The sequence below is a fragment of the Pelecanus crispus genome, chromosome 12, assembly GCF_030463565.1.
Source record: "Pelecanus crispus isolate bPelCri1 chromosome 12, bPelCri1.pri, whole genome shotgun sequence".
Classification (NCBI taxonomy): domain Eukaryota; kingdom Metazoa; phylum Chordata; class Aves; order Pelecaniformes; family Pelecanidae; genus Pelecanus; species Pelecanus crispus.
This window is the reverse complement of record NC_134654.1, coordinates 25,569,869-25,583,219: the sequence shown is the minus strand read 5'-3', so window position 1 is coordinate 25,583,219 and position 13,351 is coordinate 25,569,869. Positions and strand designations below refer to the sequence as shown.

Genomic DNA, 13,351 nt, shown 5'->3' with positions numbered 1-13,351 from the left:
AAGACTGTTTTTTCCAATTACAGCTCTAAAGTCAGGCTGAACTAATGGCTCGTTCTTCCTCTTCTTCTGGTCTCGACTTCAGTTAGGTAGATATGATTAATGAGACCACCATGAACCATCTTCCTACACTTCCTTCTGTCTTTAAGTGCCATGGTCCCATTTGTCAGGGGAAATTCCACATTATAAAAAAAAAGAAGTAGACTTGAGACAATCTCCTAAGTGGACCACCGTCAGAGTATTTAGCAGGTTTCGCTTCACACAGAAACAGTTTCTAGGGGAATTAGGCACACTGGACTTTCACTAGATAGCCGACTAGCCCCAGTGGTACTTCTGCAATCCTTACCTGGGTGTTCAACACAGTGGAACTTTCTAGGAACGCACTGTCTGAACTCAACTGCTGAAGTGAATTTTCATGATCTTTCTGAGGCAAATTTCATGGAAGTGATGTCTAACCAAAAGCTGAAGTGATCCCTCCCTTTTCAGATTCTCTCTCATTTTGAACTTACAATTTCAAGAAACATGTAAGAAATTTAGCACTCAGTCTATAATTACAAAGTCCATAAAATGAAGACAGATCAAGCTGTGTAACAAAATACGTTACATTCTCACTTTTGATTCCCCAGAGCACTTAAATACTTCTGCTTTTGCTTTGAACGCAGTGATAACCCAATTAGTATGACTGGATACCAACATAATATTCCTCAGTATATATTTGAGCCAGGATTTAAACTTTAGCATTTTTCCCCATGATTGCACTTATTCTTTCTAGCACAGCTCATAGATGAGCTCATTACTCTAGCAGCCATTAGTTTATCCTAGCATAAAAATGCAAACCCACTGATTAATGTGTCCTGAAAGAAGTAATGATAAAAGACAACAGGAAAGAAACATGCCCAAAATTTGACCTACTTTTTCTGTACATAGTTGTATAAACATACGTTCCTTAAACTACACACAACTTACTGTTCCAAGATAATCCACCCCAGTAATTCTAAAATTCTGAAACAGTTCAAAGAAACACAGACCTTATATAATATACTGCATAACAGTTAAAAAGGGAAAGTTAGCTCTTCTTTTGCTTAGTGTGCAAGTCTTGCAGCCAAAGCATCCCCACCTGCATGAACGGTCTGCAATACAACTAACAACCCCTGGCATCTGTTCTAGGAGACCAAATTCCAACCTAGTAACAAAGAATTACTCTACTAATTAACTTTGAAACAACTAAGATTTCATTACAGAAATGCGTAACGCTTCTCTCTTCATGCAGCTGTGCTTGGCTCCGAGTTGTTTTGTTCACTCACACCAAAGAAAAGCATGATACAGTGAAAAAGTTCACACCTACTTGATGATAGCTTCATGGGAGCGATAGTTCTCACACAGCAAGATCCTGCATGGAAATTCTGCAGGGTAGTGCTCATAGAGCCGATCAAGCAATGAAACATGGAGGTTTCTTTCCCTGGCAAATTCACTGTAGACAAAAGGACTGAGCTGTAGTAGACACACACATACAAAGAAAATGTAACTAAATATGTGAACTTGGAATTTCATGCTCCCAACATATGTATTTTGCATCAAAACAAAAATGAAACCTTACTTTTACTGTACATTCATAGTTGGAAGACATATACCATGGCTATTCCATAGAAATGCCCATTCCCACTGTAAAAGTGACAAAAGACTAGTATGCTCTTAAAGGAACAATAACTATGTAAAGAGGAGATAAGAACCCTTATATCTAAGTTTTTTCTTTGTGGCTTGCACAGATGAGTAACTCAAAGCAGAGAGCTGTTTGACGACAAAAAAAAAAAAAAAAAAAAAACCCAACCAAAACCAAAACACAAAAAAACCCCAACCAATACAAAACTGTGTTTTGAATGACATTACACAATTAGTCTGACAAGCACTCTACAGTTACATTACTACCACAAATAGTACAGATCAGAAAATACAGAAATCTGTAACACAATTTTTAAAAGTTAAATAGAAAGTCGCTGGAAAAACTAAACCCCAAGTGGCCTAGTTACTATTACACTAAACTACTACTGGGCTTGTTTAACACTAAAACCATCATCTATTACAGCAGGAAAAATAGAACCGAAGATGATGAAAAAATATTTTTTTAAATAAAATTTTAAAATGTAAAAATTAAGCAAATCCGTTTTGCCATTCTGAATATATATGATTCAGATTCTGAGTTTGAGTTTCACTTCAGATAAATATCAGTTTTAGAAATTTAAATACTGGATACCTCATAGAGTAGCTTCTGTGAGAACCTGAGTTGTAGAACAGCTCTTTACACACGTAGCCTGAGACACACAGGCCAAGTCAAGACCCTAGCCATCCGGCTGGGCTGATGTGACCTAGCCTGAATTGATAAGAATTCCAATCTCTTAAAATGCACTTTTGAGATCTGTATTTAAAAAGTGCTACCCCAGTCCTTAGGATTACTATGATCGTGACTTCAAATGATCTACTAGTACTAAATCATAGGTGGTAACACTACTCTAAGCCTATTACTACACCAAAGCAAACATCCACTCTATTGCTGTTGTGAAATGTCAAGAGAATTAAAGGCAAATCTATAAAAACCAACAAATCTGGCCTAAATCAACAATGCCAGTAAGGTTGAGTTTTCCAAGCATGCTTTCTCATGCCTACAGGCTGCAAAATGACATGCATAATCAGCATTTTAAACTCTTTAAACCAAGCAATTCCTAGGCACATCGCAGTAACATCAAGGCACTGGCTAGTTTCCATTCCCTGTTTTTTACTTGTTCAAACCCTTACCAGATTCTGATGCTTCTAATTAAAAAAAAATTGTCTAAATCATAATACACATTCTCCATATTCTTCAATTCTTTCAGAAATCAACAGGGAATACCAGTCATAAAAAGTAGGAGAAAATCCTGCTCTGACTGTAATAATACCCATACCTTATGCAAATAACATCCCTTGAATTTTCCTTGGCCTGCCCATCTATTATACGACCAGTAAAATTTATGCATCTCCCTCTTTAAAATGAAATTTTACTTGCATATAGTTCAGTGATTGAGTGGGCCCAAGTCTGTGCTATCACAGATTTCCTATGTAACCTTGGACAACTTGCATGCTTTGTTCCTCAATTCCCCTACTGTAAAATGGAGACAACAGCATATTCTCACTCAGCAGAAATATTGTGAGTCTACATTAGCGACTATGAGGTATTCACACGCCACAGAAATTTGGAGTAGATAAATACCTTAAATATATAAATACAAATTATTATATATACACACTTTACATTGAAAAATTCTATAGCTCTTACCTGCATATGGTCTCCAGCCAAGACAATTCTTGTGTTTTTATTAGCTAACGCTAGAGGCATAATAGTTTCACACTCCATAGCCTGCGCAGCTTCATCTAACAGAATGTGTGTAAAAAAACCTGTAAAACAGAGATATCAGCAAATAAATGAAACTTGAAATATGATAAAAGAAACAGTGGTAACAATACAAGAAATTGTACTAAAAGTTCTGCATTCTGATAGTAAACAAAACTAGAAAAAATTCAGTATGGCTTATACAAATTCATTTCTAGCAACTACTAGAAACCACACAAACAATTTTCAAACCCATCAAATGACCAACACTGGTCAACTGATTGCCAGTGACATTAGCAGTAGCCCACAGACCTGCCTCTTTCTTCTGATATACGTGAAGTTAAACAAGTATTTTATCTGAGCTCTCCTTGTACCAACAGGAAATGTCTCTTGGCAGACCTCCCTCAGTAGGTTTCTCAAATCTGAAAATCTTTTCATCACCATGAGGCTTGAAGAGCTTTGGACAATGACAATGAAAAGGACTTCCTCATGTACCTGAGCCCTATTAACTATTTTATATACTAAATTTCCCATTAAAATTGCACACATACCTGAGCACTTTGCTGGTTATGGGCTTTAAGGAATGTATGGGGGGAAAAAAGGAACAGAAGTTGAAGGAAAATTTAAATTCAATCTTACAATAATATTGGACCAAAAGGTTTCTTGGGGGGTGGGGGAGGCAGAATCTATGCACTGGATAACATGCACTTGGAAGAAAACTGAGCCACAGTAGACTTATATTTTATGAAATATAAATTCAGGATAAGTATAGAAGTGTTTTTCTACATTGAGATATATATTAAGGCTTAAAACAAAGTATTAGAGGACTTAGTGTACCATCCAATTAAGACTGGGTACATAAAAATGTAGCAATTTTCTTTCAATAAACATTAATTTCATACAGCTGCACACACATTACTATGGCATGACTGTACACAGCTTATTGCCAAAGCAAGCCATTACTTCCATCTAAAGACCTGAAAATATTTACCCTAAATTCCATGTTAGTTTTCTCAACTGCAACAAACACCTAAATGTAGCCATAAAAAATTAGCCATAACAACTTCTGTAAAGAAATTCCACGTTCTCCAAAAAGCAGATGGATTTCATTTGGAGATCAAGAAAACAATAAACCCTAAGCAGCCTCTGCCCCCAAAAAATCAGTCTAATATACTTCAGTGTAGAAAATGACCCTAGAAGTATCACGTTAACATAGCATGGGTTGTACGTGTGCGAGTTGTTTGCAAAGCTAAACAATTCACGAAACAAGCAAAAAAGCGCTCTCTGTGTATTTATGCTTACATGCTCCACTGAGTAATGACCTTAATGAGCATAATATTGAAAGTCAGAATCTCAAACAGAATTTTCACTCTTGGATCTCAGAAACACCAGATCATAGATAGTACTACTACTACTACTGGTTTTTTTTTTTAAAATAAGAAAAAACCATAATAAGCAAAAGGTTAAATTGAATGCTAGCAGTTTATAGCTTAGTAATAAACATTTATTCATAAAAACAGAAGACCATTTTAAGATTATCATTGTTTATTTTTTAACAGTTTAAAGAATTGGGTAAGGAACTGACACTGGTAAGAGCAAGATAATTCTCAAAGCATGGACACTTCTTGTTTAGAAATTACCTTACCTGGTTCAAGATCCAGTTGACATAGATACTGTGATGTATTTAAAGTAACAACTACTACTCGTTGCTTAAGAATGTCTTCTTTCTGTGGCATCTGAAAGGTGGAATGTGTGCTTGAAATCAAACAGTACTGATGCACAACTGGGTGGACAGTCTTTACCCAGCGATTTCTGAAATATACCCTAGAAAAGAAAAAAGGGGCTTACTTTCTATACAGTTTGAACACAGTGACAGCCTAATATTTCAAATGCTAATATTCTCTTTTCTGATAAACAAACATAATCTTCAGGAAGCAAAACATCACAACTGCAGAATTACATGCTAAAACGTCTCGGATTTACCTTCCATTATTTCCTGCAGTGCAATACTACGTACATGAACAGGTACCAAGGATTAATTCACATATGCAAATCTATAAATTTTTCATACATTTGAGTTCTGCGACCCTCACATCAATGTCTATTTAATTTTAAACTATCAGTAAACTCGTTTTACAGAAATATTTTCTCAGCTGAAATATAAGTATAGCCCATAGCCTAGGAACTGACAGAGCTGCTGTGGTCTGCACATTTCATCAACTGCAGCCGCAGGATCTTTAAAAAAAATTTCGAAAGAAATTAATAAAATCCTGTACTTCCTTTTACACATACTATATGTCTTCTGAGTTCTAAGAACCAAAGAGGAAGTATATTCATCTGTTTATCATGCAGGGCCATAATTATAATACACCATATAAAAGAATGAGAAAATAGTGCCAAAAAGGACGGCTAGAGTCTAAAATACCAGGACATTATCAGCAAAGCACTGGACTTCAAATATCTTTCCATGACACATAAGATAATTTTAATTACCATATCATGAGATCAATGATGAATTTTTCTTAACAAGTGATGAAATGTTACGGCCAGTCTAGCTAAATGGAAGAGGAACAGGGAAGACGCAAAGAGTATGCCCCAGAAAACGGAGCAGAGAGAACTCCGCAGAGGTATACAGAAATACGCCAAACCACACCAGCTGAGGATCTAGATAAAGATGGCAAAGGGCTTCTCTACGGAGCGTTCCTCAAAAATATAATCTGTGAATCTAAAGTGGAACCTTAAAACTACAGGAAACTATTGTACAGATACTAATATTTAGAATTAAAGTTATTTTAATTTCTTTCCAAAGCAAATTAACATGAAATGATTTAAACTAATTTCAGTTCTAAATATGGGATTTAATGCTGTTTGGTTTATCTACTCATTATTTATTTTCTTCTGATTAATTTCTCCTGTGCAAGTATTACAAATCCCAAATCGTTAATAAAAATATTTGGAAAAGTGTAATTATGCACCTAAGTGCAGAACATGATTGCACTAGCTGGACTTTGCATATCACCTGTCCACCCGCGTTTGAAAATTACAGCTCAGTTCCACATAACGTGAGAGAAACAATTATTAGGATTATAATAAATTTGGTTTGTGAAAATACAATGTCCATTTTGGACAATAAGCACAAAATGAAATGCAAAGAGGTGCAAACGCACCGCAGTATTCCGAAGAGCTTTTTAATTTGACAACACAGCCAGGCAAAATTGCCACTTCGTGACCAAAGGTAATTGCAGTTAAGACTGGGTTCAGTGCAGGAGCAAACACCACACTCCTGAGTCATGCTCGGAACGATGAACCTTTTAATGTCACCCCACTATATTTATTTCTAATCAGCCATCAAACTGATATGCTTTATTTGATAAACTGTTACTACATCAATGTAACAACACAAAGTCATGGCCTAATAGCTAGAACAAGGTAGTAGGAGCGAGATAACCCTGCTCTATTTATCCCAGCCATTCAGTCAGCTTTTATATGATTCTGTTTCTCAATCTTAACTGAGGGTAATACTTACCTACCATCTCACAGAGTACTGTGAGGATTAATGAGTTTATTGTGAGTTTATGTTTGTAAAGCACTTTGAGATTCTTGGATGAAAGGTGCTATTGAAATGCAAAATATTATGGTTATTAGACATTATTATACCATGCACTGTCTTTTATTACAAAAACTGAACTATGTGTGACTCACAGATTGGCTGACAGCATTTCAAACTGCATTGCTGCTCACCCATTAATTTCTTTTATTTTGATGTGAGATCAAAAAGGTATCCCAGAGCTATTATTCACCACTGGCATAAAAACACCTGACAGATGTGACTACTTTGAAAATGTCGTGATATAAGTAAGCCACACTGAACAAGGCATTTCTATCTCAGGTGCAATTTGGGCTAATAAAATCTCCTGTAACTTCATTATTAGGTTTTTTTTCCTTAAAGTTAGAGGAACCCATTACAAAAATGGGTTTTACCAGCTTAACACAAATCATAATGTCTCACCCTGCAACATACCCTTAACTTCTGATTAAACAAGCGACTAACCTTCTAATCTTAATACCTGCATAAGCCAAATACCTGAATGCCAGCGGAGTTGGGCAGTTACTAATCAAAATATTCACTAGTACCTGCGACACGTTCTATTAGTGTGCAGCTATAGGTACAAAGATGAGCAAAAACTGCAGCTACAAGACCAAAACCCAGCCATAGCTCACATGAGAGTATATTTTCTCACATCACGTGCCTCACATCAAGACTTCAATTCTGGAGAAATTAAAACCTTGAATGCTAAGGTTTACCCAAACCACAGGCAGTGAAATTACTAGCAAATACATAGAGAACCACATTGGAATGGAAATCCTAGCAGATTATAGATTAGGGACTCAATCTGCTGCAAACAAAAGCACTGAATACATCCACCGTACTTACTAATGCTGGGTTTAACATGCACATAATCTGCATTTCACGGGGAAACTCGTAACACCTTTATTTCTAAATGTGGCATCTGGATATCTGCAACAAAAGCCTTCATTTCCATGGACCTCCAGCCAATGAGCCAAAGAATGGACCAAACTGTCAGCTAACCTATCTATGTTTCCATCAACTTTCCAGCCATTACATCAAAAAAGAAATTTGTGCAAATATTTCTATTAAATCTTAGTCAAATTGAGCATTTCCTCGTCTTTCATGTTCTGCTTCCACTGATTAATTTCCATCAAAGTATCAATTTGTACAATAGACTATTTGCAAAAGTAATGAATTTATATCGGTAATTAAGATTCACAATCATTTCCTTGTTCATGTTTCAGGCTGGGATTGCTCCTAAATCACTTAAAACACACTTCCAGAAGTTCATAAAGGGGGAGTCTAGAGTCAGAACCTCTGAGGGAGGCTAAACGGAGTTTCATTTGCACTCCTGTCCTACAAAAGAGACTTCTCCTTCTCATGACTCCTTACGACAGAGTGAAGGGGAACTAAATTTAAGTTCTTCAAAACTTCTTTTCCCTGTTCTGAACTGGAAAACACTAACTCTTCCCAGTTCTTGATAAAAAGGCCAGGATTCTCCCTTCAGGCTGTGCTCCGAAGAACTCTTTTTGAATAAACTCCAATCCCAGCTCCTCAGATTTTGTGCAGTTATTTCTCACCTGAAATCCCTCAAGCAGAAAGAACACAGAAGCTTAGAGGAAAAAGAATCTAGCCGTCTCATTTCATGCCTCTGTTAAAAGACCATTAAAAAAAAAGAAAAAAAAAAATCTAAGTAGTCCCAAGAAGCCTAAAGAAAACTTTAAAAGCACCTGATTTCCCTCCTCCATTTCTTTTGATCTACCTCCAAAGAAAGGCTCATTCTCAGGAACAAGTATGTTCCTTGGGATGCAGAAAACATGTGAAGATCCTTTCTTACAACCTGAAAGTTAACTTTTTTAATCAATCTTCCTTTGAGGATGGCATAAGATAGAAGCTAGAGGTTTGAGAAAAATGTAGTTGGCTAAAGAGGCATTTATTTTACAAACTAACGTTTGATAAATTAATACCATTTTCAGTATGAGAAATTTACTCCAGGCAATTTGGAAAAGGGCAACAGTCCTTTAAAAACTGCTGGAGTTTTGGTCTGGTTTTTTGTTTGTTTGTTTTTTTTTTTTTTTTTTTTTAAATTCAAACTCTGGTTTGCTCCGATTGATTAATTTTTATAGTCTTGGTATCTCCTGAAGCTAGTAGCCAGATACTAAAGCTACCTGGTTTCAGGCTGCATGCAGTACTTACGTATTTATGTTATGATCAAAATATTTAAAAAAATGAACGGGAGAGGTTTCAGCTGAGATATTCTAAACAGAATCAACTTATTTTCTGACATTGCTGAACTGATAGTCAGCAATAACATGTTTCGGAATAAATAAAACTAAAAATATTAAACATACAGATAAAAGCAGTATCAACCTCTTTCCTTTTCCCCTAGTATTACACACAAAACCAGCGTACGGATACAATTAAATTTGAAATATGCAAGTAAAATAATAGTAATAAACAGTAGATACCTCAATCACTGCATGCCTAGAAACATACAGAGAAACTGCTGCTTTCTGCTTCCTAGGTCTTGCCTGGAGTTTCTAGGAGATGGCGATGATCTGAAGTACCTAGCTACAGTGCCTACCTCAGCAGCCTACCTCCTGAAGGCTCCAGCAGTTGATGGAGACAGACAAGCACATCCACAGAGTAAAAGGGTATACCAATTAGGGGCCAATTACCTCTTGTGGCTCTGACACCATCTAAAGGTGCCTGCTTCTCCACACTTAGGTGCCTTAGCACCTAACAGAAGCACTCAATGGAAGGCTCTTTCCTCTTAACTGTAGGTTAGAGTTGTTTTTTTTTTCTTTCAGAAACACTTCTGCAATAATTTCCATAAGTATAACAAAATTGTTTCAATGTCAACTTTCTTCAGTAAGAGTCAGGTTTTGGAGTGTGCCCCTAATACCGTTGAACCATCTAATCAAACTCGGGGCGTTTTTTCTTCTGGGTATGAATTTGTTTATGGACATCAAGACTATGAGAATTTGCCCTTCGGGCTTCATTGGTATTTTATTTAGGTGCAGAACGTAGACTCAACATAAATTCTCAGTGTTCATTCCGACTTTGCATTTTCCAAAGGGCACAGAAAGTTATTTTGTCAGGAAAAAATATGAATTTGTAACATGTATTTAAAACAAAAAACCCCAAACTCCAGGCTTCAAACTCTTATGTCGTGTCATTGACAGGGCAATTTATTTAGTGTACATCTTACCCACAGAAATTTACAGAAATATTTACACAGTTCTCAGTACTCAGTCAATGAAATAATTAAACTTTCCTTCTTTAAAAACAACGTAAATATTATGGTGCTCCCCACTAAGCTATGGAAACATTTTTAGCAAGGATACTATTCAGCCAACTCATCGCTTACAGAGTAAATAAGGAAAAATATCTAAAGCAAACTGTTCAGCCATTTAGAAACACAAACTCTGCAAGTAGCACATCCAGCTTCGATAATTAACTGCTTCCACTCCATTTAGTGTTTCCTTTAAAATGCAAGAGACTCAGGGCACCCTGTTTAAACTAACAGTAATGATTTTAATTTGAAAATACGTCTTGACAACAGTCAGTGAGAAAGGTAACAGATCCATTATTAATTTTAGGCTAGGAGTCTCACATAGCTCTAGCTTTCAATTCTGATAAATTGACCCTTGAACACCTGCCAGATCAGGTCGAGACGCAGTCAGCTTTCAAACAACATATGCTTCTCAATCATATGTAATATTTTTTACTTGAAAACATACATACTTGTGGATCCATAAATATATATACACAATTCTAGAGGTGCCTCCATCTTCTAAAACTTTAACTTTTCATAGAGGTATCACGACTATTTGAACAATACCATACAATCTACAGCAGCACTTTCTGAAGGATTCATAACAAATTATATGACAACTATACTTTATATAATTATCTATATTCAAACACTCAGTGACTTAAATTACATGCTGTAATTTTCTTGGCAAATATGTATATATATTTTAACCATAAGAAAAATACCGCTTCTGTTTACGTATGTTTTTCATAAGTATTTCGGAGACTGGACTATATAGTTGAATACAGCACATAAAAGAAGGTAGCAAAAGCCTGGCAACCACAACAGAAGTGTATTTAACTTTAACTCCTTCCTCTGTTAAATCCCACTTCAATATTCCTGAAAGCGTCAGTTAGACGCACTTTTTTTCCCCACCACAAAATTAAGACACCATAATGCTTTTCATCACAAAGTGCTTTACAAATCACCTTAAGACAATCTGTGGTAAAATACAACCAGATCAAAGGTAACTTTTCAAAAATAAGCTGCCTTCTTTTCCTTGGCCAGATCCTCAGTGTCTGTAAAATGCCACATAGCAACTAAAGCCAGCAAACCTAAGAGAATTTACACCTGTTGTAAATCTAGTCCTTTCACATAACTTCACTGGCTTTACTGACATTGCATAAAATGTAAGTCCAGGATGGCTTTTAATAGCTAGCAAGTAAGCATACACAGTCATTTGCTTAGTAACATGATAAACCCACACAATGGCATTCAGAAAGTGATGCCCATAATTTAAAACTTATATACCAAAATAGCAGCATACATTATATATTGCGATTACTGCACAAAATATTCCCAGGAACAGGTTTCTGCCCATAAATAAATCCTCCTTTACTATTTCTAAGCAAGTTTGCCCTCCTTGCTCTTAAAGTTTCCACCTCTTCTTCATTTTCTTCCTTAACGAATTTCCCTGAAACACCCACGGTAAGTACATTTAACCAAATATACAATGACTTCAAACTGACTTATCAGAAGAGGCCAAACTACTTTCACATGATTCTCTAAATATGTAGCTCCTATGACATCAAAATTTTTCTTCAAAAAGCCAGGTGAGTAGCCCCAGTTTCCAAACTATCATTGTAAGTGAGAGTCAAAATTTTCTGGAACTAAAATACAATTAAAGTTCATTTTATTTTATCATAGTAGCTTTTAGAGGAGCATATCAAAAGTTTGCTCATCAGGAAAGACACATTTATCAATAGAATAATAAAAGCTTAAAAAAGGATGTCTTTATTTTTATTTAACAAATGACCCAAAATTATGTTGACCATGTTTCACGTTCCTTTTAGTCTATGTTTTTAAAAGCACTGCTGGTAATGCCAATATGCTTTTATGTTTTAAAAGTTCTTTAACCTTTTTTATAGACACCTTTTCTTAAGAATAGTATTTTATAGATACATAATAAGCCTTAAAAAAATACCTGAGAGGTCTTGCCTGGGGATTGCCTGCTTCTACATATGGATGTAAATAATCCTTTATGTAGAGATCAGCAGCACTATTAGAATGGGTGCAAATGAGAATCCTGCTGGAATAAATGGTGCAAATAAAAAAGCAATGAAGAAACAGAAAACAATTCAAAGCAGTAGAATACAAAAAAAAGGAAACAGTGGCCATCTTCCTGCACATTTGTCTTAATGAAACTAGTCACTAACCTACTGCAGGTTGCATGGTTCAGCCCTTTAACTCAAATCCTTCAGTTATGAAAAGATTTAAAGTTCAAACAGTATTTCAATAATTATTTTGTGATTATTAATCTAGACTTAAGTAAGGAACAGCTTTTATCTAGCATACTGCAAAACTTTCCACGATCACAATCATTCTACATATTGTCAATTTTAATTAGTTTTGCTCTAAATGGAAAATACAGGCTAAGACTATAAAATTACCTTATCATTCAAAACAATGACGGATGGCTTGGGTTTTGTTTGTTTTTAAGCTGGATGGAAATTCTGTATTTCTACCTTTCACTTGAATTTAAGTAAAAAATTACTACTTCTCTGCTAATCAAGTCTCGCTCTATATTTAGTGCCCCATCTCACCTAGTATCCTGTTGTTGGAGTATGTGCTTGACTGCCTGAGCCAGAGTGAACGTTTTTCCTGTCCCATAGGGACCGATGATAAGAACAGGAGGCAGTTGTATTGAAAGTGGAGTAGTGATAGCCAGAACAGCCTCTTTCTGCTTAGCATTTAGCCGAGGGTCCAACTGCTCATCCCATTGTCTGTACAAAAGGAGGCAACAGAGTTTAAAAACAGAAGCTATGACAATCTGCCGTCAATCAGAAATGAAATGAGGTAAGATTTCAAAAGCTTTAAAGAAATTAGAGAGCTTATATGCTACTGTATCGATTGTGTCATTCTGAGGCACACTGAAACAAATAAACAAATCTAGCCAAACAATCACATGCTTTAATCACAAAACTTTGATAATATTTGCAATAAATCAGTTGGGGTTTCTTCAAAAGGAATTTAACTACTTCTCAATTTACATTATCTCACCTAACAATAATTAGCCTGCACAGTACACATTTTAGAAACAGTATATGCTGCTCCATCACCGTAACAAAAGCAAGGAGACACACAACGATTTTCTGTATTACTATGC

At 35.8% G+C, this 13,351-nt stretch overlaps 1 protein-coding gene across 3 annotated transcripts in view; it reads right to left on the bottom strand.

The window, feature by feature from the left end:
• Nucleotides 1-13,351, bottom strand: part of HELZ (helicase with zinc finger) — a 96,327-nt gene that overhangs the window by 28,441 nt on the left and 54,535 nt on the right. For 2 of the 3 annotated variants that reach the window (XM_075719818.1, XM_075719816.1), the window contains 5 exons: nt 12,789-12,968; nt 12,170-12,274; nt 5,004-5,182; nt 3,305-3,423; nt 1,343-1,488 (listed from right to left, as the gene is read on the bottom strand). In XM_075719818.1, coding sequence (XP_075575933.1) covers nt 1,343-1,488; nt 3,305-3,423; nt 5,004-5,182; nt 12,170-12,274; nt 12,789-12,968 — 729 coding nt within the window. The remainder of the gene's footprint in view (nt 1-1,342; nt 1,489-3,304; nt 3,424-5,003; nt 5,183-12,169; nt 12,275-12,788; nt 12,969-13,351) is intronic. The other variant, XM_075719817.1, reaches the window with a different exon arrangement.